The sequence below is a fragment of the Dermacentor variabilis genome, chromosome 4, assembly GCF_050947875.1.
Source record: "Dermacentor variabilis isolate Ectoservices chromosome 4, ASM5094787v1, whole genome shotgun sequence".
Classification (NCBI taxonomy): domain Eukaryota; kingdom Metazoa; phylum Arthropoda; class Arachnida; order Ixodida; family Ixodidae; genus Dermacentor; species Dermacentor variabilis.
In genome coordinates this window covers 167,009,250-167,036,745 of record NC_134571.1, presented here as the reverse complement: position 1 = coordinate 167,036,745, position 27,496 = coordinate 167,009,250, and the positions used below count along the sequence as shown (strand labels likewise).

General features: G+C 47.6%; 2 protein-coding genes across 2 annotated transcripts in view; one reads left to right on the top strand and one right to left on the bottom strand.

Moving 5' to 3' along the window:
• The window catches only part of LOC142578052 (glucoside xylosyltransferase 2-like), a 174,730-nt gene that overhangs the window by 32,170 nt on the left and 115,064 nt on the right, over positions 1 to 27,496 (top strand). The window contains exons 2-3 of the mRNA XM_075687468.1: positions 3,589 to 3,702; positions 4,448 to 4,605. Of these exons, the coding sequence (XP_075543583.1) occupies positions 3,589 to 3,702; positions 4,448 to 4,605 (272 nt within the window). The remainder of the gene's footprint in view (positions 1 to 3,588; positions 3,703 to 4,447; positions 4,606 to 27,496) is intronic.
• Positions 7,023 to 14,143, bottom strand: LOC142577666 (uncharacterized). The gene is made up of 3 exons (XM_075687136.1): positions 13,730 to 14,143; positions 8,079 to 8,239; positions 7,023 to 7,076 (listed from the first exon to the last, which is right to left on the bottom strand). Exons 1-3 carry the CDS (start codon positions 14,094 to 14,096, stop codon positions 7,023 to 7,025), a joined length of 582 nt encoding a protein of 193 aa, XP_075543251.1. The 5' UTR covers positions 14,097 to 14,143.

The window sequence follows — 27,496 nt, the reverse complement described above, 5'->3', positions numbered from 1 at the left end:
CTATCTGTTTGTTTACTTAAAGAAAATAACGCACTTTCTGCATACAAGATACAGATTCGAATTCCTTTAGATATCCCTTGAAAGCTCATACTTCTCATCACTTGAAGATAACGACAAATTCTGTAAAATGTAAACAAATTTTAAAAAGAAATCCTTTGGATCCGTATTGAAGAAAAACGTTGATATCACATGTCGCAAATGGTAGACGGGCTTTCACAATTCAATAATGATCGCAATGGCTTTTTTATACGGGTTTAAAAAAGCGATATAACGGAATCAGGAATGGCGTAGGATGAAGAGAGTTGCTCGCAAGTCAGGTGACGAGCTCTTATACAAGTACTCACCGGTAGATATTTTTGTTCTTCTAAAAGAATTCACAAAGACAGAGAAGTTGCAGTTTCAGCCAAAAGGCGAAGAATCGATTGCGATAGCACATTAATGGACAGCTATACGAAGTAAGCGTAGTAGTTTTACCGACCATATAAACGTCTGAACATAGGCATAATAACTGTATCGTATGCATGATGGGCAGCCTGCGCAGTGCCGGCTCAAAACTGTAGCTGATACGCATTGTTAACTGAAGGACTTCTTGACCTCTTTTTCTGCTTTCGGTATAAATGTCCGCTGCTCAATAAAGCTGGGTCTTTCCCCCCTTGATATTTGGCGCACCATGACTATGATACATGGCGTCAGAAGTGGTCAACATTGACGCCTACTACTCGGAACATCTGCACGGACTGAAGAAAAAAATCGCGAAATGAATTTACTACAACCACCGGATGCACTTCACCTCAAAGGGGACATCGCAAGCAAAGAATTGGCAGCTATTCAAGCAGAGGTTAGAACTATACCTGACGGCGACAGAAACAGCAGGAAAGCCTCGACCTGAGTCGACGAAAACTATGCTATTGATGACTACCGCAGGTGAAGGAGCCATTGAGGTAACACCTTCTCCGAAGACGAAAACAGCAGCCACTACGCGACAGTAGGCGAAAATTTTGACGACTACTACTGCAAGGCCCAAAACAATTATGTATACGAGCGCTATAGTTATTCAAGAGGCGAGCGCAGGCACCAGGCGAGCCATTCGAGCACTTTTTTGCGGGATTTGATGACTCAAGCGAGGCTCTGTAACATTGCAGGGTTACTCGAATCAATAGCCAGGGACCAAATGTTTTTGGTACAAATGACCACAAAATACGAGAGAAGTTACTGAGATGACAAGCTGCCTCTCCAGATGGCAGAATACATCTGCAAGGCTGCCGTAGCAACATCACTTAGGAATGTGGGAACTAGACCATAAGCAAGTGGACTCGGTTCAAAAGAAGCGCTTCGCTCCTAGTAGAGAGCGGTAGGCCTACAAGTGCAGAAAGCACGCACCGGACACACGCACCGCGGAAATGTCCTCCATTTGGGCGCGCATGTCAGAAATGCCAGCGATGAAACCACTTTGTCATCTGTTGTAAAGCAAACGAACAAATCGGTGAGCTCGCTGCATGGTGCCGAAGAGGGGTTCGATATATCGAACTTCGCTGTGAGGAGCATATGGTCAAGGAACGCGATTGGCTTGTTCAATCAAAAGTTGGCCACTCCTCAGTTCACCTTAAGGTGGACACCGGTTCACAAGCCAACATTTTCCCGCTCAGTGTCTTCAAAAAGATGCAGCCAAAGCCATGACTCAAGCCCAGTTGAACAATTTTGCGGTCCTTCGGAGGGAGCAAAATTGAGCATATTGGCACCGTCGCATCAGAAGTGGAGCTAAATGGTCGCAACGCTGTCCTGCAATTTGTCATCGTGCGGAAAGGACAAGCAATACTAGGTCTTCAAGCGTGCGCTCAACGCGTTCGGCTTCTTTCTCATGTAGTACACAGCGTGTCGCAAGACGCAGCAGAAAGAGTAGTTGATAAATCCCGTCATTTATTCGGTGGCACAGGTTGCGTGGAGCGTCGCTACCGTATGGTTCTCTGCGATGACGCCATGCCGATCGTACGACCAGCCTGACGGGTGGCCCTAGCGCTTCGGGAGCCACTGCTTGAGGAAAAACGTGTGTTTTGCCGCAAGCGAAAACACACACAAAAGGAAGACGCATAGAAGACAACACGAGCGGGCATGTGTCTTCCTTGTGTGTGCTTTAACTAGCGGCAAAAAAACATGCCTTTTAGCAAGCACCAGCTAGGCCAACCAGCAGTTCTGTTACTGCTTGAGGAGCTGCAGCGCATGGAACAAGGCGGGATCTTTGTAAGAGTGACAGAGCCCACAGACTGTGTAAGCCTTCTTGTAATTGTGAGCAAAAAGGATGGACGGCTTATACAGGTTGCGTGGACCGGAAAAAGTTTAATGATTGTGTCAAAAGGGAGCCCTACCAGATGCCGACACGAGAAGACATAGAGGCGGAACTAGCCCGAGCAACGAATTTCACTCGCCTCGATGCAAACGCGGGCTTCCACCAGAGACCGTTGAACGAGGCAACCTCAAACATCTGCACATTTGCAACGACTTTTGGGCAGTACCGTTTCCTCCGACTACCTTTCGGAATTTCATCAGCGCTAGAAGTTTTTTTAAAAGGTTCGAAGTTAAATCATGGAGGGTCTTCCTGGAGTGAGGGCTTACGTTGATGACATATTAGTCTGGGGCATGTCGAGGAAAGAGCACGATGAGCGACAAAGATTGGCGCTATAAGCAGTGGTATGAGCGGGTTTGACTTTCAACGAGGCCAAGTGCACATACGGGCCGAGAAAGATAGAATTCCTAGGCAACGTAATCAGCAATGAGGGTGCACGGCAGAGTTCCTCCCTGATACAACGCATGATGCAAATGCCAGAGCCGAAGGACAAGCAATCAGTGCAAAGAATGCTAGGCGTGGCAAACTACTTCAATAAATTTTTGCCACCGTTGGCGCACAGGACAGCACTGATACGAAGTTTACTGGAGCAAGGCACAATGTTTAAGTGGAGGGCAAACCAGGCCAAAAAGCGGAACGGGCTATACGAATGCATGAGCAAACGGTCACTACTATCGCTTTTTGATCTTGTGAAGAAACTAAGATGTGGTGCAATGTATCGCAAAATGGCTTGAGTGTTGCTTTACTATGTAGTGTCACGATAACGAGTGGAAGCCGGTGACTTACGGAAACCAAGCAGGGATATTCGCAGATAGAAAAAGAAGCGATGGGTATTGTGCATGGCTGCGAAAGATTCAATCATTTCACATATGGGCGCAAGGTGGAGACTGATCACCGACCTGTGATTGCGATATCCCAGAAAGTAATTGGTGGTATGCCACCTAGGCTGCAACGCTTCTTTCTGCGACTGCTCGGTTATGAGATCGGAATTGTTTTTGTACCCGCCGTGGTTGCTCAGTGGCTATGGTGTTGGGCTGCTGAGCACGAGGTCGCGGGATCGAATCCCGGTGACGGCGGCCGCATTTCTATGGGGGCGAAATGCGAAAACACCCGTGTACTTAGATTTAGGTACACGTTAAAGATCCCCAGGTGGTAGAAATTTCCGGAGTCCTCCACTACGGCGTGCCTCATAATCAGAAAGTGGTTTTGGGACGTTAAACCCCATAATTTATTTGTTTTTGTTCCAGGAAAAAATTATCTTCATGGCCTACATGCTGTCCCGGGCTTCAGTCAACTACGAGGAGGCTGACACCGACACTGAAGATGCAGAACTACACGCAGCGAGTGTGGCGTCGCCTCACGTAAGTAAGCCATAGAACTTGAACGCGAATGGTCGCCGAGACAAGTAAAGATGAATGCTTCAACAGTGTACTCAAAAGTCTGGGCAGAGGCGAAAAGGTCGAAGGGCGGCTGAAACCGTTTTCTGGCGAGGTCTCGCAAGTCCTGGAAGTTCTGTTAAAAGGATGCAAGGTTGTGATTCCAGTCAGCATGAAGCGCGAAATACTGTACAAAATTCACCAAGGCTACTTGGGTATAACTAAATGCCATAGCCCGAGAAGTGATCTTCAGGCCAGGTATGAATAGCGACATTAAAGGCTTCGTACAGAAATACGCAGTGTGCAGGAAATACTCGTACAGCCAGCCACGTGAGCCGCTGAAGATGCGCTTAGTGCCTGAGCAACTATGGCACCGAGTTGACACTGACCTTTTCTACTACGGCGGCAGACCTTATCTCTGTCGTTCTGTCGAACGTTCCAGAGGTGGAACTACTTAAAGATACATCGACTAGCACCGTTATTCAAGCAACTATCGCTATCTTCGCGCGATACGCCATACCAATGAAGGTGTGTTCGGACAACGAACCCCCTTTCTCAAGCAACCAGTATGACGCATTTTGAAGGAAGTACGATTTTCGCTACATCATCTCTAGCCCTAGATACCCACAGTGAAATGGCCTAGCGGAGAAGGGGTGAAGGTGGTCAAACGGATATTAAAGAAAACCGCTGAAATTAATCAAGATTTGTGGCCCGGTATACTTGCTTACAGGCTATCTCCTTTGGAAGGTGCTGCATCAACGGCATCGATCCTTCAGGCCAGAAAGCTACGAACAACGCTGCCAAACATTCAGGATCGCCCTGGTTTACACATTGTCAAGCATCGCCAGACAAGGAGCAACACACAATCATTGCCACCTATGAGCCAAGGTGATGTTGTGCGCGTGAAATATAAAAACATGGTGTCACCGCGCACAAGCAAACATGTAAACATCTCAATCGATGACCGCGGAAACTCGCTGTCGAAACGCTGGAATAAAGAAGCGAGGCAGCAGCAGCGCGCGAATTCGCCTTCGCGCTTCATCACGAGTCAACGCGAACTAAGGCGGGGACAAATTAAATTAATTAAATTCTGGAATTTTACGTGCCGAATCCACGATATGATTATGAGACTCCGTAGTACACTCTGGGTTCATTTCGACCACCTGGGGTTCTTTAACGTGCACAAAATGCACGGTACAGGGATGTTCTTACACGTCTCCTCCCCCCCCCCCCCGGCGAGATGCGGCCGCCGCGGCCAGGATTCGATCCCGCAACCTTGGGTTTAGCTGCGGAACACCAAGGCTACTAGGCCACTACCGGGCGGGTCTAAGCCGCGAAAACATAACGTGCGGAGGATTCTGTCCCCGTCGCAGATGGCTTTGAAGATATAGAGGCCCGGGTGGGCGCGTGCGGCGTCCTGGCCGACCGGAGTAGAACGCAGCCCCCCCTTCAGCCCCCTCCCCTCCCCGAGGCCTAGCGCGCGGCGGAAGACGGCGCGCTTCATCCCCGCTTTCCTCCGTTGCGTGCGCGAGATGGAGCCGCAATCGCCGTCTCACCCCAGCACGCTTTCACTCGAACATAGAGCATTCGGCTCGAGGCGACGATTTTATCGCCCTCGGACTTTATGCGGAACCTCTCTGTGACTCCGACGGCAGAAATGCGCCTGGAATATGCGCATAGTTGCTATCGCGATAAAATAAGAAGACACGTTTCTGCTGGAGCCCGCTTTTTATTTTGTTCCCCGGAATTTATTTAACAATGAAAGTAAAAATATATAGGGAGATAAAAGCAGCATGTACACGAGCACGATTTTCAAGAAGTCAGTTGGTATTGTATGTCTTAAAAAAGGTACCTCGTTGATGTATACATCATCACATGCGTTTCTAGCACTTCTCAGTCCTACGTAGACCAGCTGCTCTTTCGTGCTTGTCGTCCTGTTTTGCTGATTCGCACTAGGCACTCTTTCGACAACATCATAATAGGAATATGAACAAGGCCAATGTAGTACCCCTTCTTTTTTAACACAACATAGTCCAGTAATGCAGAGCCACGTCAGCGCTGCGCACTCGCGCCCTATCCATCGTTTAATTACCGTCGTTTAATGAATAATACTCGCAGGAAATGCTAAACGACGCACCACTGTAATAATGGAAACGCTTCTACAAAAAAAAAAAAAAAGCAACGACCTCTAGTTCCCGCAAGGCCGACAGGCTCCGGATATATTATATATGCTGGTTATAACGCATACATTATGTTCTGGTCATGCATATCTCATAATCATTTGAAATAGCACTACTAATATCATATCTCTTGATCCATGGTTCAAACAAAGTGAGCAGTGTGCATTATTTTTGCAGCGCCTGCTCAATCCTGCTTCTATTGTAGAAACTTTTAATTTTCACCTTCATGCTTTTTCATCTCGAAAGCCAAGCGAATTTTTATAGTACAAACAGAGCATGCATGTTTCTATAGTTGCCCTCAGATGGTTAAGTACTACCACCGGTGTCATCATCATCAGTCTATATTTACGCACACTGCAGAACGAAGGCATCTCACAGCCATCTCCAATTACCTCCGTCTTGCCCCAGCCGACCCATAGCAATGCCTGCAATTTTTATCGCCTCGTCGCACCAACTAATTCGCCACCGTCTTAGACTGCGCCTCCCTTTCCTTGGGGCCTATTGTGCAACTCTAATAGACGATCGGTTATCAACCCTACGCCTTACATGGCCTGTCCAGCTCCCTTTCGTCCTCTTAATGTTAGGAGATCTGCCACCTCCATTTGATCTGCGAACCATCATCGCTGTCTTCCTGTCTCTTAAAGCTACATCTAAAAGTTTTTCGTTCCATCGCTCGTTACACGGTCCTCAACTTGTTCTCGAGCTTCTTTGTTAACCTCCAAGTTTCTGCCCCATATGTTAGCACCAGTAGAATGCAATGATTGTACATTTCTTTTTAAGGATAGCGGTAAGCTTCCGGCCACGTCTTAGTAATTTTTGCCGTTATGCACCGCAACTATATTTTCTTTCTCTCCTACTGGCATGGTTAGAGGCTGTGGCGTTGTCAAACTCACGCCGAAATCGGTCTATTAAAAGTTGCTGATAAAAGAATTCGTCTGACAATAGGTTTAAAATGGCCCGATGATAGATAATTAGCTTGAAGCTACCCATCGTTTTAGCCAACGAACTGGGGAGCTGACCCGAGGTCTATAACGGCACACATTTTTTTATTCCACCTATCCAGTTTATGTAGAACAGCTTAGTACCACGTAATACCAGAAGCATGGTGTGTCTCCATTTGTAGAATTAACCACGGAGAGCAGATGATGAAACGAAAGCTGCCACATCTACTGAACTGTTCTGCGATGATTGATGTGTGCATATAAAAGGTTCAAAATATGCATCGCGTCTCTTTTTTCTCCAGCAGAAATATGTGTAAATTTTTAAAGTAACGGGTACTGTTTTCTCACTCTTTACATGTATGTATCACACGCGCATTTTCGCAGTCATGACAGTGCCGTGCATTTTAATGCAACATTTATTGTCATTAATCTGCACAGTGCGTTCTTTTCATGCAGTTAAACTTTGCTTGCTTGTGGCCTTGATAAAGTTGAATTTCGATGGCACTTGATTTGTTTGTGTGTATGCCTGCTGTTTCCTTTTTCGTTTCGGAATGGCGATATATTGGTAATTAGCGCGCACAGTGAAGTGAGACTGCTTTAGTTGGTCTCGAATGTTCAAATTTATAGCTTTTCAACTCTTGTTTTATCCTAGCTTCTTTGTGTGTGCGCTACAACTTGCTTTCCTGAACGTAAAGATGCGACGCGCGATGCTGTCTGTTGTTGTATGTTGCCTGTGCGACATGTCGTGTTTCTTTTGGGGAGCACAAAACTAGTCAAGCTGTTAATTCAGCTTCTTTCCAGGCCTGTTCCATTGCATTGAAGGAAATAAATTTGTTATTAATCTTACAGCCTGACCGCAAAAGCTAGCGAGAGCTAAGGTCGTTCTTATTTGATGTATAATATGCTTTCGACTAAGAAAATGGTTGGGGAATGCAGGGAAGTGCGAATACACACTGGAGTGGAGGCGGGTCGACGTAGTAGCTAAGCGCGTTACATTTCGTTAGCACATGCTGTGAGACCTGTGCGTTTGAGTGCCGCTGAATCGTAGAAAACGCGCAGCAAACGCTGGATCCTTGCTAGACGTCCGCCCACCGTGTCGAACCTGTCGTATTGATTGCTAATCCCAGTGGGGTTTTAATTTTCTTTCTTGTTATTCATTCAGCGTCGTCCCTAATTTTTTTTTTTTGCGTTTCGAGAGGGCAAGCTTGCCAAAACAGGTGGCGCCGTGATAGTCACGTACCAGCGAGGGGCTGGGGCGTGCTTCTTCCTGCTGCTGCGGCGGCGTGCCGTCCACGGAAGTACTGCGCTGCGGTTCCGTCGGGCCTTCCTGCTTGACGTCGCTCGCGACCGATCCAGTGGCATCTTGAGGGATTTGCACCGTCTGCGCGAGTTCGCTGTCACCTGCTCGTAAAATGATGATAAAGACGATGACGATGTAAGTGGCCTCTTCTACACGGGGCGCTGACGCATGCCCACCAAGCTCTTCAAGGTTTTCTATCGCACTAAAATCTCATTTGTGCTTGTAACCGACGTTATTTATGTAGAAGGTTCGCTTAATTGCGCGTGGTCCCTTATTGTGCGCCACCATTCTTCCACTGGTGTCTCACTAGAGAAAATGTCTGTTTTACTTATTTATTTATTTATTTATTTATTTATTTTTGTATTTATACAAGTGTCTGCAGCGCCACAGAGACATTATTGCAAAGGTGGACATTCGTAGCGAAAAGGAAAACATAAGCGAAAATTGACCTGATTCGAAAAAGCAGGCAGCAGGGTATAAACTCAACATATAAAAAAGCTATAAATATAAGAAAAAGCGCAACAACAGAATCACAGTCGCATTCACATTATTGAAAAGAAAAAAAGATCGTTTATATCACGACGCGCAATGATGTGCGCTTACGACAGGTTAGACGATAAAAACGACTGAACGTCAGTGCACGTTTTACAATAAACAATATTCTTGGTAAGCTTATTCCGGTGCGTGGAAGTAATCGGAAAAAATGATTTGCGGAAGACATCAGTGCGACAGCATGCTTCAAGAAGTTTAAGCTCGTGACCACATTGCAAACAAATGAAATGACGCGGAAAAATGTACATGTTTTTGTTTATTCCTGTGAGGTCAGAGTAGATTCGGAAAGAAAGAGTTCTAATTTCATAGCGAAGCGGCACTTCGCTAGTGTCTGCGAGCCAAGGTTTTCTTTAAATAATGTAATACTGATGTGGAAGTTGTAATTTCCACAACCAAACCTGGCAGCGCGGTTTTGAATGCGCCCAAGTTTGTCTGCAAGATAAGAGGGTAAAGGGTCCCAAGTCACGTAGGCGTACTCGAGTATTGCGCCATTTGTGTTGTAAAGCTGCTGTTTCGCACTTTTGTGGAGTTCATGAAAATTACGTGTAATCAGGTTGAGCATTCTTGATGACCTTAAGGTGGGATATCCTATATGTCTGTTCCAGGTCAAATTTTCTAAGTAGACCACCTCATAACTATAACGTTCAACCCGTTCAAGAGGCCGCCCATCGAAATTACAAACGGATCTCACAGAGATGCGTTTACGGGTGGGAGAAATGAGCTGATACTTTGCACTGGTTAAAGACATGTTCGACCCGGAGCATCAATCTTGAATTCTATTTAAATTACTCTGTGGGCCGCTAACATCATGGTAATTTTGAATATCTTTATAAGTTACGCAGTCATCTGCATACAATCGCACTTTGCACTGAAGTCCTTGGACAATATACTTAGTCTAAACCGAAAACAACAACCCCAAAACAGATCGTTCTGCTACGATGTCTTCTCAATCCCAAACAGATCACGTCTGCCATTCTCACCCTAAAAACCTTAAGCCTTGGTCGAGCAAACTTCTTCCACAATACTCGCTGGATGGATAATGTGACATTATAACAAATTATGCCCAGTGGTGTCTGCCAGAGTGTCGGGGTGAGACAAAAAAGGAAACCTGTTCGGTTAGGATTCGGGTTCGGCGCTCTTCGATTTCTTTCCGGTTCAGTTCTGGTTCAGTGAAATCTATATAACGGTTCTCGAACCAGTTCGCATTACTGAACCGGTTCGCAAACAGTTTCGGTGCAGTTCATTTTAGCCTGCATCAACTGAAGTCATAGTGCTGGATTGACAGAGACATGAAAGCCTACAGTACGTGCGCTTATGCAACGAACCAACTAGCCCAAAAATCGGCACTCCTGGATTTCAGACTGCCCCTTGGTGATATGCTGCATAGTACTATGTACTTGTCCGTATTGTGCAGGCGCATTCATGTTTCAGCAAGAGGAGGCAGAAATGTACGAATGAATCAAATATGGGGGAATGTTCACGCACATCATAAAGACAGAGGTAGTTAATGAAAATCCCCGCAACGGTGTAAGGTCGGCGTAGCTTCCACTCTCGTTACTCTGACAGCAGCAGAGTCAGTTATTTTCGTTTTTCTCTAGTTTTTTTTCTACAAGACTGGTGGTGAGTGAGCTGTGGCAAGAGGCCTATGGCGTCGAAGACAGCCCGAATTCACAGCGTATTACAGAAATCACGACTTCAAACTTCTAGTCTACAGCAAAGAAATGAACCGCCATTTGACATCTCGTTCAGTTCGCTGCCTTTTTGAGAAGCTAGTAAGGACGCTGATGTTTTTGAGCGATGAACAAGAGCTGTTTCTGCTGAACCGTATGCGTCGATCTTTCTTGCGCATCTGCGCACGTGTATAATCTTGCATTGGCGAAGGTAGCAGAAAAAAGTCAACAGCACGAACAGTGCGACCCACGAATATTTTATGCAAGTCGAAGACCCTTGCATTCTGTAACACACTGTACTGTTGGTGGTGAAAATAAACTTCAACTTCAACTTCAACTTCTTCTGCTAAGCCAAGCACCAAACATACGTCAAACCATGGCACATAACAAAAGCACATTTCGCATGCCCTTTAGAGCCGCGGTTACCGTACTCTGAGAAGGTAACGGCCTTCATTAGTGACCGCCGTGTTACGGTTACAACATGTCATGCACGCAGCTGAACTCGTTGATATCCTTCCTCGTGGACGTCGTCCTTTCCTCTGTGCGTGTTTCTCTGTGTTTATCTAAGTTATATGTTTTTAGTAACAAGTTGATTTGATGGCCGAATTGGAGCCTCATAAATTGTTGGTTTTGCGGAGTCCCTAAAACAACTTCTCGGCGGCGGAATACAATTGCATGGCGGACTTCAGAACTGAAAGCGTCTCTGCAGAAGTGACCGCAGTTACCAGCACACATTCACCGTCCATCTATTCTCGCACGGAAGGCAACCTGTGAGCCGTAACAGACTGCTAGTACGGCACGCAGATTGAAGTAGTAGTTCGAAGAATCGTGCAGCCTATTGAGCACCCATTCTCGCCTTATATGCTTGAACCGTTTCGTATTGAAACACTAACCGTCATGATCTTTTAAGCATGAAATGAATTCAGCTCACGTTGTCAGCAACCATGAAGTGACCTCGAGCCAAAAGCCAGAGCCGTTATCAAGGCACTCAAGCGAGAATATCCGGGCAAGTTGCGAGAGCAAAACGAGATCATCCGGGCAACCAGTCAAAACCGCATTACATACGCTAGTTTTACTTCCAAAACAAGTTGCAAAAAATATTGCTTCCGCGATCTTCCAAACGTTTGTTCACTACATCACTCAAGCTGTAACTTCTAGTACACCGAATATTTTTTAGTGATTTCCGATAGCGACGTTCAGAAGGCCGATACAAGGCACTGTATATTTGATTGTCATCTCTTGGCGCTGTGCTCTTTTCAACGCCAGCGGTCCGTGACGTCCGCGGCGCGTCCAGCGTGCCGGTAGCGCCGGTAGCGTCGGGCAGCGCCCAAGCCAGTAGCGTCCGGCGCAGCGCGGATGGCTGTTTGACTGAGACGAGACTTGCAATGAGGTTCTGTCCGGTTCTGTCCGCAATGGGCTTCTTTCTTCCCACTTTCAATAGCGCAATTTACTGATAACACTGAGAGGAAGTTCATTCCCACCGAGCCGTCAGGATAACGAGCGAGGACGACATTTTTTCTCTTTATTTGGGCTATGGTGTATTTGCATGATGGTGTATTTGCATGATGGTGGACTATGGTGTATTTGCACAGTATGACGTGGTGCGGTGTGGTGTGGTGGAGTGGGCCGTTGCGAACATGCGCTACATCCATTTTAATGTTGTGGCTAGTATCATCTCCAACCAATCTGCTTTGCCGGTAGCCATTTGATGCCCACATCTACTCTCGATTACAGGACAGCCAGGATTTTTGCTGTTCGGACTCAGGCATGTTCCAAAAATATCGGTTCGGGTTTAGGTTCAGTTGCGTCCAAATTTCAGTTCGGGTACGGTTTTCGGTTCGACCTCGCGTTTGGTTCGGCAGTCTGGTTTGTCCGCCACTTTCACATTCGATGCACTAGTCGTTTGCGTCTTAACGTTTTCATATTACTGCGTGTTCTGAGACGCTATGTTACTCTTCGAGGAGTAGTGAAGGGGGGCTACACAATGCGTGCCTCCATCATGAGCACAGCTCTTTGTACTGTGCAGCCATAGCGGAAAGAACAATTATTGTTCCGTGAACGGAAGCAAAAGTGCGAACCAGCTTTGTGCGTGAAAATAAATTCAGTGACTCATCTTATAATGTCTGGTAACCTCTGTCCCCTAAAAGTTCACGAACTTTACACGACAGCCAATACTTGAATGTAGATGCAGTTTCTTTCGACATCTATCGCCACGTTTTGCGCATTCTACATCCCAAATTACTGCATACCCAGAAGCTTGTGACATTGATGGCCGCCGAGATTTCAGATGCGCGAAACGTTATAAGAGCCCGCGCGCGCCACATCATATGGGAGGGCATGGGCAAGTCGTTTATAATTCTCATGTACAGCGACAACGTATCGTCAATTCGAATGTGTTGCATTCGCCTGCATAGCAATGCACTCGGAAATTTCTATGTCTCCTGTGTGCAAACCAGTTGCTTATTTCCCCCACTCAGTTCACGATTCCCCTGGCAAGTAATTTTGCGTCTGTAGCTCGAGGTTCGTCTTGATATGCTGCCTTGATACATTGCCTTGGGCAAGCTTCAGTGACACACTTGTGGTATTGCGGTCGCTTGAGGCAATTTTTATTAGTTTCAAAATTCACCTTTAGCTGTCGACGTTTTTACGTGAAGGCAACGAGACTGGGAATCCTCAGGTAAAGCATTTGATCTTTTACTGAAGACGGCTCCCTTATTTGCGTATTGATGACCGTAGCGCGGCTAGTGGGACTTCAAGAGAAATACTTTTGTGGAGCTTCTTTTTTCGTTTCTAGGGAAAAAGCTGGGCCATTCGGCTTCTACTTTGCAAACGTGTGCTTACATGGACTTGGTAATTACTTATTAGGTTCCCAACTTTGTGCTCTGGTTTGCTATACTTTTGAGCTTTGAGAAAGAATGCAGTGAAATTATCCCTGCGTCGGTATAGGGCGAAGACTCCGCTTTTTCATGTGTTAATAAAGGTCTATCATGAAACATCGTGAAGCAGCGCGAAATACAGAGATTGCGTACGCAACATAGAACGCCCTCTACGGACAAGTCTAATGCGCCACTCAAGGCAGTACGCAAATAAGCCTTCTTATTAGGGTCGTCCTTATGTGCTTAACTTTTTATTCCTAACTTGGCAATGGGCTTCTTTCTTCTCACTTTCAATAGCGTAATTTACTGCTAACATCGAGAGGAAGTTCATCTCCACCGAGCCGCCACGATAACGAACGAGGACGACACTTTTTTCTTTCTTTAGTTGGACTATGGTGTATTTGCCGCGGCGTTCCAAGGTTGTAGCCAACTGTAAGATGATAGTATTCAGAGGACACCCAAGGGGGATCATTGGCGCAAATGATGAACATACCGTGGGCCTCGCCGCCGTCGACAGCGGCAGCGGAGGGCACGCGAGCGGACGTGCTCGTCCCTTCCTCCGAGGCGTCGGCCGCGGGCGTGGCGCCGGCGTCGTAGACGCTGTCGCTGCCGGACTCTCGCGACGACGTCCGAGCAGCTCGGCGAGCCTCCGCCGCCAGCGACGGGCTCTGGGCACCCTGAGCGCGGCGACGGCGCTTTCGCGCCTTGCACGAGCCACGGTTCCGTCGGGAAGCGCGTTTCGACGCGTCTGCAGACGTCGACGGAGGTTCGGGACCCCACGGTACCCCGGCCGTGTTCCGAGACTCTCCGAGCGAGGCCTCCAGGGCGCCGTCGTTGGCCAGCGTCGTGTCGTCGCTCATGGAGGCAAGTGCGTTTTCTCAGAGCGGGAGTACGGAGGCGCGTCCGAGAGAAACAGCTCTTCTTCTTCTTCTACTGCGCAAGGTTTCGAAGCACGTGCCGACCTGATGAACATGGTACCTTAAGCAGTGGCACAGAGCCAGTGTGGCGGCGATGAAAGTGCTTAATTTGTGGCTGTTTATGTCTTTCGCAATGAATGGATGAATCAATCAATCAATAATTTACCGTTCATTTGTTTACCGCGCACAGGAACAATCATAAGGTGTCAGTGCTGGCGCACGTGTACATTAAACCCGAAAACCAGAGACGACAACAATAAATAAAGGTACCAGAAAATGTAAATAAAAAACACAATGAATAAAAATAACGCATTATAAAACAAGAGCTGACGTACAGCAAAAGGCAAGGCAAATGCAAAAGAAAAAGGCGAAAGACCATTGAACAGTGCGTGAAACAATGAGACAACAACGCAAAGCAAGGAAAAGAACAACTAGAGTTACTTATAGTGACGTGAGAAATATTGACATCATAATAATAAGGCTTAGAAAGACCCAGTTTTCTGTGGACGATTGAGTGTTGGTTATGACAGGCAGGAACATCGAAAAGTTTATGTTCTTTGTTAATCTTTAGCGGCATACGCAAATTGATACAACTCAAGCGTTCCGGGCAGGTGATACAGGTGATTACATGGGCGGCGAAGTAAGGGAAATGTCAATAATTTAGCAGTGCTAGAACAAGGATCGGTGTCGGTGGGAGCAAAGCGGTGGTGATATAAGATGATAAACTTTTTCGGTAAGCGTTCTAAAATGTCCCTGTTGGATCTAGAAATGACATTCCAGAGGACCGACACGTATTCGAGTTGAGGAAAGCAGATTGTTGTGTGCAACTTGCGAAAATGTGTAGGAGCATTGAATTCCCTCTACAGCCCGCGAACAGGGGCCATATAACGTAAAATTATTCCAATATGTTTTTATTCCAATCTCCTGATGTCAAATTTGCGTAACCGCTGACGCAAGCATCGGGCGCTTACCCGCAGAGTTGTCTGAACAGACCAATCAAACGCTCTCCTCGTTCGTAGGAGGTCACTTTTGTTTGCTTGAAAACCAATAACGTTGCCTACACTGTGCAGCTTGTCTTATCTAATTGGCTCACAAGAGGCGAGGAGCAGCCTCAAGTGGAGAGGGATTCAACGGGGACGAGCCCCTGCACTGAAAGTTGAAAACCGGATGAAGAGAGTGGGGCCGGCGTCTTCGATAGGCCCGCTTCCCCTTACTTAGCTGGCGGTGGCTGGTCGAAAATCGCGGCGGCATGCAACGGAAGCTTAAGAATGAAGCTAAAACGGAGCCTCAGTAAAGAAGAGTTGGCTGAACGAGGTCGCAAACGTGCCGAAAGTACTCGAAAATATTACACGGCCACGCAAAAGGTTTTCTCATACGCAAATAAACCCATGAGCTCCGGCAGGTGCGAGTATCCAGTACCTGAGCGATCGGCGGCAGCCCTTCTTTATTCCTTTCGGAAGGGGGAAGCCTGCGGCTATTGAACATTCAGTTTTGTTCGGCATCTTAATGTATCTTTAACGTGTACACGTCACCTTGACGCGATGAGTTTTTGCGGCTTTGAGACGTCGCGTGACAGGCAGGTGAAGTGGGTGCAACCCTAAACCTTTTTGACCAATAGCCCAGGTCTTACGGTGAAAGGCGTCGAATCACAAGTAAATATCTTTATTTGGTTCGGCCCAATCATGCATAATCAAAGTGTACACGTCATATGAGATGCGGAGCTATGGTGATTTTCGTGACGTCGCGTGACACACAGGTGCATTGGGATGGTCGAAAAAAGTTTTTGACCAATCGCGGCGGGCTGATTGCAGAATTGGAATAAAAACTTTGGAATAGTTTTAGGGAATAACGCCCCAGAGCCCAGAGAGTGCATACCCTTTATTGCTACGCGTTTGTGTGAACAAGAAAGTGTAAGGTTGTATCGAAAAGTACACCGTGATCATTTATTTCGCAGGCCTTGCACGAAGGCACAAAATTTAGAGAATAAGGAGAAGAAATGCTTGCTGTTTTAAGAATAAAAGTCATGATTGTTGTTTTAGCAGCATTCAAGCTGAGGTTATTATCTTTGCACTATTTAGAGGAAGAAAACAGGTCAGAGTGTAGGATTCGACAGTCAACAAAGTTTTCATTAAAAATTGTGATGTCATCGGCCTTCAGAAGAAAATGAGAATACTGAATAACGTAAAAAACGTCAAAAATAACAATTAAACAAAGGAGTGGTCCGAATGCGGATCCTCGAGGGACAGCGCTAGTTGACATGTGCAAATAAGACGTTTGGATATAGGTGTTAACATAACACGATCGATCCAGAGATAACTGCGTAAGAGATTGACAATTGACGAATCAACACCACACTGTGTAAGCGTGACAAGAAGCAGTGAGTGGCTGATTACATCAAAAGCTTTGTTTACGTCACAGCAAATTATTTCAACTTGCCCCCTGAGAACTACCGGCGTGGAGCTCTGCGTCAAGAAACTTGCGAGATTTCTGATAGCGGAGCGGCCAGAGGGAAATCCATGTGGATTCGGAATGTACGAATTTTTCGCAGTAAAAGACAACTTGTTGAGAGGAGCAGGCTCAAAAAGTAATAGACATGGCACGAAGAAGAGAAATCGGACGATAATTTCAAACATCGGTTTTTATTACGATAGCAACTATACGGACAATCCATGAGCATCTTTTGCCGTCACTCGTCCCCGTGAGGATTCGTATAAAGTCCAAGGGCGATAAACTCGTCACCTTACCCCCTATACTCTATGTTCGAGTGAAAACGTGCAAGGTCGAAACGGCAACCGCGGCTCAATCTCGCACGCGCAACGACGTAAAACGGGGAGGAAGCGCGCCGTCGTGCGCAAGGCTCCAGGAGGAGGGTAGGGAGGTGTTGCGCGTTCTACACCCGGGCGGCCTGGGCGGCCCGGGCCGCCCAGGCGGCTGCGCGCGCCTGCCCGGGCCTCTCTATATTAAAATCCACCTGCGACGGATACAGTGTCCGCAGCGCGCTGTGTTCTTGCGATTTAGTTCGCGTTGATGCAAGCGGCAGCACGGAGATGCAATTCACTTCCTCACTTCAGCGTTTTATGAGCGAGTTGCCGCGGTCATCGAGTGAGATGTGTTCATGTTTGCTTATGCGAGCGTGACACCATGGGCCCTATAACGTAAAACTATTCCAATATGTTTCTATTCCAATCTCCTGACGTCAAATTTGCGTAACCACCGACGCAAGCACAGGGCGGTCACCCGCAGGGTTGTCTGAACCGACCAATCAAACGCTCTCCTCGTTCATAGGAGGTCACTTTTGTTTGCTTGAAAAACGAATAACATTGCCTACACTAAGCAGCTTGTAGTATCTAATTGCCTGACAAGAGGCGAGGAGAACGCTCAAGTGGAGAGGCATTCACTGGGGCAGAGCCAGTGCACTGAAAATTAATAACCGGATGAAGAGGGTGGTGCCGGCGTCTGCGATTGGTCGGCTTTCCCTTACTTAGCTTGTGGTGGCTAGTCGAAAATCACGGCGGCATGCAACGGAAGCTTAAGAATGACGCTAAAACTGACCGTCAGCAAAGACGAGTTGGCAGAATGAGGCGGTAAACGTGCCGAAAGGGCTCGAAAACGTTACACGGCAACGCAAGAAGTTTTATTATACGCAAATACACCCATGCTCTCCGGCAGGTGCGAGTAGCCAGCGTCTCAGCGATCGGCAGCAGCCATCTTCTATTCCTTTCGGAACGGGGCAGCCTGCGGCTATTCCGAAGAAAATGCAGTTTTGTTCGGCATATTAATGCATCTTTATCGCGTACACGTCACTTTGACGCGGTGAGTTTGTGCTGTTTTGTGACGTCGCGTTGCAGGCAGGTGAAGTGGGTGCAGCCCGAAAACTTTTTACCAATAGCCGAGGGCTAATGGCGAAAAGGGGTCGAATCAGAAATAACTGTTTTTATTTTTTCTGCCAAATCATGCATAATCAGTGTGTACACATCATATCAGATGAGGAGGTATCGCGGTTTTCGTGACGTCGCGTGACCGACAGGTGAAGTGGGCGTGGTCGAAAAAAGTTTTTGACCAATCGTGGAGGGCTGATAGCAGAATTGGAATAGAAAAGTTTGGAGTAGTTTTACGTTATAGCGCCCCATGCTTCTTAATTTAGTTAGTGTGCCTATGTATACGGAGGTATACAGCTTCACTGTGAAAAAACCTCATAAACAGCAACATAATGAACAACACAACGATCACACAATTGGGAAACGGAGAACATGTACGGAAGCTGAGAGAAACTACGAGATGGCAGGACAGCAGTGCAGCTAGAAAAGAAGGCTCAAGAGAAAGTGCGAAGATCTGAGCAGAAGGAGGACAACAAGTTTGAAATATATCAAGACGGAAAAGAAGTGACAGTTGTAAAGACTTCATCCTGTAGAAAGTCATGTGTCTGCCGAAAGAGGCCGGAACGTGCAAGGGCCTATGTGTTCCCTGATAGTTTCCTGCGGAACCCGCAGTGAAACAGAAGCTAGTTGAGCCGGACATGTAAGAATGCCATGAATGATTTTCTGTAAAAAGAGGACGTTGGTAGGACTGCGTCTGCAGTGAAGTGACGGAAGTGTGGGTTGATTATTCAGATTGAAACGTTGCTAGTACGAGAGGCCAAAAAACAATGTCGGCATCATCATCATCATCATCATCATCATCATCATCATCATCATCATCATCATCATCATCAACAACAACATCATCATCATCATCGTCGTCGTCGTCGTCGTCGTCATCATCATCATCATCAACAACATCATCATCATCATCATCATAATCATCATCACCATTTTATTTTATGTGCACTGCAGGACGAAGGCCTCTCCCTGCAATCTCCAGTTACCCCTGTCCTGCGCCAACCGATTACAACGAGCGCCCGCGGATTTCTTAATCTCATCGCTCCACCTAGTCTTCTGCCGTCCTAGACTGTGTTTCCTTTCTTTTGGTACTAATTCTGTAACCATAATGGTCCAACGGTTATCTAACCTGCGCATTACACGACCTGGCCACCTCCACCTTTTTATCATAATGGCAATTAGAATATCAGCTATACCCGTTAGCTCTCTGATCCGAACCGCTCTTTTTCTGTATCTTAACGCTATGCGTAGCATTCTTCGTTCCATCGCTTTTTGCGTGGTCCTTAACTTGGTCTCTAGCTTCCTTGTGAATTTCCGAGTCGAGTCTCTGACCAATATGTCAGTACCGGTAAAATGCACCGACTGTACACCTTCCTTTCCAATGACAATGGTAAGCTTCCAGGCAGCAGCTGACAATTCCTGCTGTATGCGATTCAACCCATTTTTATTCTTCCATGAATTTGCTTCCCATGATCAGGGTTCCCTGCGATTAGTTGACCTAGGTAAACGTACTCCATCACAGACTGTAGAGGCTGACTGGCGATCCTGAACTCTTGTTCCCTTGCCAATCTATTCACCATTACTTTGTCTTATGCCATATTTATCTTCAACCCCACTCTTACACTCTCTCTGTTGACGTCCTCAATCACTTGTTGTAACTCGTCTGCAGTGTTGCTGAATTGAACAATCTCATCGGCAAATCGAAGGTTGCTGAGAAATTCGCCGTCGATCCTTACTACTGAGCCTTCCTAGGTTAATAGCTTGAATACTTTTTCCAAGCACGCACTGAATAGCATTGGAGAGATTGTGTCTCCCTGTTTGACCCCTTTCTTTATACACTCTAAGAAAAATCCCAAGGAAGACGGGAGTAACTGGGCCATTAGTCCTAAAAAGGGCGCTTTCGTCCCTAAAAGGACTAACTGCATGAATGTGCGTGCTGTGTGCAAATTTCGGAGAGTAAGTGTTTAGTCCCTGGTCGGAAAGAGAGCAGCGGGAGGATGAGCGACAACAGTTACTCCCCATGCAATTCGCTGTTTTCGTACGTGTCATAGAGTGATGCGGCGAAACCGGTATTGTCTATAAATTGTGAGTATAGTTCGAAGTTCGTGCACTGCTTATTGAACTACATGCAAAGCAGCACCTTGCCTCTTCGTGAGAAAATTGCGCGAAACTTAAAAGCTAGAATGTGAAGAGCCATGCCCTTCGTGCGCACACACAAGTGAGTGATACACATTAAATGCGCAAGTCATTTATAGACGGCTAGATTTTCTTGATCAATAGCACCTGAGTTCCTTCCGTTCCAAGGAGGTCACGAACTGAAGCGATGTGTTGGTCAAATGGGCAACGCTAAGCGGCAGAGAAATTCACCTTCTCTGCCGTCTTGGGTGCCCGTTTGAGCTCGCTACACGTATACCTCGCGTAGCGCCTCAGTTTAAATCGCCCTAAGAAAACTCGGGCTAATTACTTTTCGCACTCGCTTATGGTTCTAAGTACACACACCGTTAGAATCTCACTGCATAGCATGCACAAAATGCCGAGTCGCTTTTATATTGCCGCACTTGCGTTCCGATGCTTAACCTTGTCTCAATATCCTGTCCTGCCAACATTTTTCTTTCAATTACATTCGGAAACACTCCCTGTTAAAACTTGGTTGAATTTGAAGAGTTGCTTTGTGCCGTGGTCCACAAGCTATCGACTCGGTCCACGTGTCGAAACCATAGATCACTGTTTCATAGACCGTAGGGATGCTGTATCTTTTAGGACATTCTCCAACGGACGCTTAAAAAAGGACATTGACATCACTCCATATTGAATTAGGTTTCTACCGTTTAAGGTTACGGGTGGACCTCCCTATGACATGTTCGTAGTACTTGGTTTATACAGCCTATGGAGATGTAGACTGTGTGTTCGCCACGCCGAAAGTCCGTGATCTACAAAATCCTTCTTTCACGAAAGTGCGCTTATGTAAGAAGTGTGTACGCTGCGCAGGAACCTCCGTCAGACTGAATGCACTTGTTGGAGTATTTGCCTGAGTTTTAAGTGTGTAGTTGTATCCACTTTGTAATATACCTTCCGTTTTGTTTTCCATGTAATAAATGAAAAAGACCATTGTGGTCAAGTGGTTAGAATGCCTGACTTGTAAGCGAGAGGACGTGAGTTCAAATCCTACTCCAGGGCACTTTTGTTTTTAGCTCAGTAACTTTTTTATCACGGTATAAATGCCTAATTTCATTAGTTCCACCTTTGCGGAGCATCGGAAAGAATGACCGTTACTTCCTTGAGGAGCATCGGAAAAGGGCAACTGTTAGTCCTCGAAGGAGTAAGCGCATGGGGAGTAACAGTTCATCCCATGTCAGTTTGTCCCCAAAAGGACTAACGGTTGTGGCAAACAGTTAGTCCCCAAAAGGAGTAACCTCCCGACCCTTTTTAGTACTTTTTTTTCTTAGAGTGTATGCATCTTCCTGTTTTTCTTGTGTAATATAACGTAGCTGTAGAACCTGTGTAGCTTTTGATACATGCGTACAGCGTGTTTCTTGTGGCCGATGCACGCGGGCGCCCCTACGAAGACGACGAACGCTCTCTGGCTCTCGAGCTGTCGGCTGAACTGGCCAACGCTGCAGCTACGCCTTGTAAATATACTTTATAAATAGTCTCTAGTGCCAATCCTTCGTTCGCGTAACATTTTGGTGGAGGGTGCCGTTCCCCGTCCTCGCCACGGAGCTCCGCAGCGGCCGCACCGTCCTGCTTTCCGCCATGGCTCCCGGTGACGACACCGTCTCCTACTCCTGCGATCCCGACAACAACGTATGTTACCGTAACCAATCCCCGCGATCCTGGCATATTTTCTGGCCCAGGTAATGTCGACGTTTGGGACTGGCTCACCCTGTATGAGCGTGTTAGCCAAAACGACCGCTGGGATCCTACCATTATGCTACCGAATGTCCTATTCTACTTGGACGGAACTCCTCGTGTCTGGTTCCGGACACACGAGGACGAGACCTCTAGCTCGGATGCTTTCAAGGAGAAGCTCACCGACCTCTCTGAAAATCCCACTGGTCGACAGCTGGCTGCTAGAAAAGAGCTTGCTACCCGAGTTCAGTCTTCTACTGAATTGTATATCTCGTACATACATGACGTACTCGTTGTTTGCCGGAAAGTCGACGACAAAATGGCCGAGGTTGACAAAGTCGGCCCTGTACTTAGGGGGATCGCGGACGATGCGTTCAACTTGTTGATCTTCAACAATGTGTCCACCACCAACGGCATTGTCAAGGAATGCCGCCGCTTTGAGCTCGCCAAAAGCCGCCGCGTCATTCCACACTTCTTTATGCTCGCTCACATGACTGCGACGTCGTTTTGCGTCGACCTTACCAGTTCACCACCCTTAAATGAGCGCCTCACCCTTATTGTTCGCCGCGAGCTCGAGGCTACAAGTCTTGCGCCGTTTCATTTACGCCCACTTGACCCCACCATTGACCAACCAGCTGAAGCGATCTCTCGCGTTCAGGCAGTTGTGCGGCAAGAATTTGCCAACCTCGGTTTTCCTGCTGCCTGCTCCGTCTCCCGACCTGACGCCCGACCGGTGCCGACACCTCCGCCTCACAGCAATCGGTATTCCCCTCCCAGATACCGCAACCATACCGAGTGTAGAACTCCGTACGACAAGCCCATTTCGTTCCGTTGCCTCCGAATTGGCCACGTCGCTCGCCACTGCCATACCTCCTGGACGTCGCCGTATTAGCGCTTCTTTTCCCCGTCTTCTCGCCCATATGCCGGCCTATGCCGTTACTCGCCTCGCCGTATGCCTCCTACCTCAGGCGTATCCGTCAATAACAGTCGTCGTGCTCGCTCGCCGTCACCTCAGCGCCGTCGGTCCCCGCCGCCCCAGCCACGCCGCTATTCGTCGCCTACCAATTATGAACCATTCCGGACGGAAAACTAGACCATGCAGCTCCTGGGAGTAGTGCTGCATTATCTTCGTTGTGTAGAAATCCTCTATTGACGCTCCCAACGAACCAGAACTTACTTGATGTTCAAGTTGACGGGTGTCCCTTTGACGACGTCAATAGATACTGAAGTCCAGGCATCCATAATGAGTTGTAACCTCCGTCGTCGACTGAGGAAGGTTCTCACACCTGCTACTACACGAGCCGTATACGCTTGGCTGATGGCAGCACTGCTGCCCTTACTGGAATGTGTACTTCCTGTATCGATATCGCCGACAGCCACGTTCCTGTTCTTTTTAAAGTGCTGACCAATTATCCTCATTCCCTAATCCTCTGACTTGACTTTCTCACCGCGCATTCAGCTTTCATCGACTGTTTTGCCGGTGCCGTTTGCCTGGGACTTCCTCTACTCGCGCATATTTGTGCCGAACTGCCGAACAACTTTAGTATGACCGCCTTCGTCCGCCTGCCACCTAAAGCCTTGACTTTCGTTGATTTGCTATCATCTTTTCATTTGCCCGACGGTGATTACGTCGCCACACCTGTTCCTGATGTCCTTTTAATGCGCAATATCCCTGTGCCCCACTCCGTCGTCACCGTCGCCGATAACCGGACATGCCTCCCCGTCGTCAATTTCGGCCTGACAAAGGAGGTTATACCCCAAGGAATAGTGGTTGCAACGCTGCGTGCTATAGGAGATGACCACGTCACAACGTTTTTAGTTGACGTCTGCTCAAGTTCTTCACCATGTCCACAGGATGCTACTTGCCCTGACGCAACATTTCGTCCCATGATTGCTGCGGACCTATTGCCTGAACAAGGAGCAGCTCTATGTCGCCTTTTGGGTTCCTACCACGGCATGTTCGACCTCAACAATCGCCAATTGGGCCAGACTTCAATTGTTAAGCATCACATAAATACTGGTGATGCCAGTCCTATTCATCGCCGGCCATATCGAGTTTCTGCTTCAGAGCGTAAGGTTATTCAAGTGAACTGAACAAGATGCTTGCCAAAGGTATTGGTGAACCTTCGTCGAGCCCTTGAACGTCACCCGTGGTACTTGTTGGCAGTTGGCGTTTCTACGTAGTTTATCGTCATCTAAACCGCATTACCTAGAAAGACGTCTACCTCTTGCCTCGCATTGACGACGCCTTCGATTGTCTCCACGGTGCCAAATACTTTTCATCAATAGACCTTCGATGTGGTTATTGGCAAATTCCTGGGGATGAAAAGGACCAAGAGAAGACCACGTTCGTCACCCCTGGTGGCGTATATCAATTCAAAGTTATGCCATTCGGTCCATGCAATGCCCCAGCAACGTTCGAACGTAGGATGGACTCTTTACTTCAAGGGTTGAAATGGTCAACGTGCCTTTGCTACCTAGACGACGTTCTCGTATTTTCCCCTACATTTGAGACACACCTTGAGCGCTTATCAGCTGTTCTTCAAGTCTTCCGCGAGGCTGGGCTGCAACTAAATTCATCGAAGTGTCACTTCGGACGTCGGCAGATTACAGTGCTGGGCCCCCTCGTCAACGTTTCCGGTATTCAACCAGACACGGAGAAAATTCGTGCTGTCACGTCTTTTCCTGTACCTCAGTCTGTCAAAGACGTCCGAAGTTTTGTAGGACTCTGCTCCTACTTCCGACGCTTCGTTAAAGGCTTTGCAGCGATTGCCCGACCGCTTATTGATCTTCTGAAGAAGGCCTTGCCATTTGCGTAGGGCCCCGCTCAAACTACCGTGTTTGCCCAGTTCACCAACATACTCACCGCACCACCTATACTGGCCCACTTTGACCCGTCCTCTCCTACAGATGTACGTACCGATGCCAGTGGTCACGGTATCGGAGCCGTCTTAGCCCAGCGCCAACAGGGTCAAGATCGTGTTATCGCCTACGCTAGCCGCCTCCTCACAGCAGCGGAGCGCAACTGTTCGACGACATATCGTGAATGCCTGGCTCTCGTCTGGGCGGTTCATGAATTCCGTCCGTACTTGTATGGCACGCACTTCTCTGTAATCACGGACCACCATGCGCTCTGCTGGCTTTCCTCACTCAAGGATCTTACCGGCCGGCTTGGTCATTGGGCTCTGCGGCTGCAAGAATATTCCTGTGCAGTAGTGTACAAGTCGAGCCGATTACATCAAGACGCATATTGTTTATCACGCTACCCAGCGGACGAACTACCCGCCGACCCTGACCGTCGACCCTGACCGGTGCCGACGCTTGCGTTTTCTCCGTTTCTCAGCTGCTACACGTTGCCGACGAGCAACGCCGTGATGCCGCCTTGTGCGCCATCATTGATGGCTTGGAATCGTCTTGTGATTCGTCCCTTCACCTGTTTGTTCTCCGGGATGGTGTATTATATCGCCGCAATGTTCGCCCCGACGGTCCTGCCCTACTCCTCGTCATTCCTAAGCACCTCCGGTCAGTTGTTCTCCAAGAACTTCATGATTTACCAACGGCAGGTCACCTTGGCATCTCCCGCACCTACGACCGGATTTGCCGACTCTTCTTTTAGCCAAGCATTGCCCGCTCCGTCTGCAAATACGTTGCGGCGTGTGAGAAATGCCAGCGCCGAAAAACGCCATCGGCTCTCCCTGCGGGGTGCCTTCAACCGCTCGACGTTCCTTCGGAGCCGTTCTTTCGCGTTAGCTCTGAGCTACTTGACCCTTTCCCTCTATCCACGTCTGGCAACAATTGGGTCGCTGTGGCGACAGATTACGCCACGCGCTACGCCATCACCAGAGCGTTTCCAACAAGCTGCGCCACAGATGGTGCCGATTTTCTTTTACGCAACGTGATTCTTCAGCATGGCGCTCCACACCAATTGCTCACATACCGCGGTCGGACATTTTTTTCTAAAGTCATCGCCGACATCCTGCAGTCCTGCTCAACCAAGCACAAGCTGACTACGTCTTACCATCCACAGACTAATGGTCTCACGGAGCGCCTGAATCGTACCCTAACATACATGCTTGCGAAGTATGTCTTGTCCGACCATACCGACTGGCGCCTTGCCCTACCCTATGTCACTTTTGCCTATAATTCTTTGCGTCACGACACTGCCAGTAATTTCCCGTTCTTTCTGTTGTTCGGCCGAGAACCTACATCGCCACTGCACGCATCCCTCTCATCCGCCACAGCAGAGACCAGCGAGTATGTAGTTGACGCCATCACCAGGGCAGCCCAAGCACGCGAAATTACCCGCGCTCGTCTCCTGACCTCGCAAGAGAAGCAGCGCGTTTGTACGATCACCAACACAGAGACGTCCACTTTTCGCCTGGATCTCTGGTACTCTTATGGTCCCTTACTCGTCACGTTGGCATGTCAGAAAAAATCCTGTCTCGGTACACAGGCCTATATCCAGTGCTGCATGCCGTGACTCATGTTACGTACGAAACTGCCCCAGTCAGTACCGGTGCAGCATCTGCCCCGAATTCCACTGACGTTTTGCATGTCGCACGCCTCAAACCTTATTACTCTCCTGTTATCACCCATATTTAGACGCACCGGGACGGAATAATACATGCATATTGCGTGCGTCTTCTGGTCGATGCACGCGGGCGCCCCGACGAAGACGACGAACGCTCTCCGGCTCTCGAGCTGTCGGCTGAACTGGCCAGCGCTGCAGCTACGCCTTATAAATATACTTTGTAAATAGTCTCCAGTCTCAATCCGTCGTTCGCGTAACAATCAGTTCCAGTGTATTTACGTAAGCGTTCTGTACTCCTTGATTACCTAGTGCCTACATGACTGCTGGTATCTCTACTGAATCAAGTGCGTTTTCGTAATATATGAAAGCCATACAGATAGGCTTATCATACTCTACGAATTTCTCGATTACCTGATTGACATGGATGGGATCCAATGTAGAGTATCCCTTCCTGAAGCCAGCCTGTTCTCTTGGTTGAAGTCTAGTGTTGCCCTTATTCTATTGGATATTATTTTGTTGAATATTGTATATAATATTCGGAGTAAGCTAATGGGCCTATAATTTTTCAGTTCTTTAACGTCTCCCTTTTTGTGAATTAGTATAACGTTTGCATTCTTCCTGCTCTCTGGGACTTTTGCAGTCGATAGACACTTCGAATATAGAGCCGCCAGTTTTCCAAGCATTATGCCTCCTCCATCTTTGATTAAATAGACTGTTATTCCATCTTCTCCTGCCGCTCTTTCCCGATTCATATCTTGCAAGGCCCTTTTGACCTCATCGCTAGTCATAGGAGCAGTTTCTGTATCCTGTTTATTACTGTTTCTAGGGGAGGTATCGTGACTCCTCTGAGTACTGTACAGGTGAGTATAAAATTCTTCCGCTGCTTTTACTATACCTTCGAGATTGCTAATGATATTACCCTGCTTATTTTTCAGTGCATAGAACATGGTTTGTCCTATGTCAAGTGTCCTTCTCACTGATTTCAGGCTGCGTCCATTTTCTATGGCTTCTTCATGCTCGTTAAAACAGACGTTTGGGCGAGTTGGTAAGACATATTTGAAATAGAACAGCGCGGTTTTCACGGG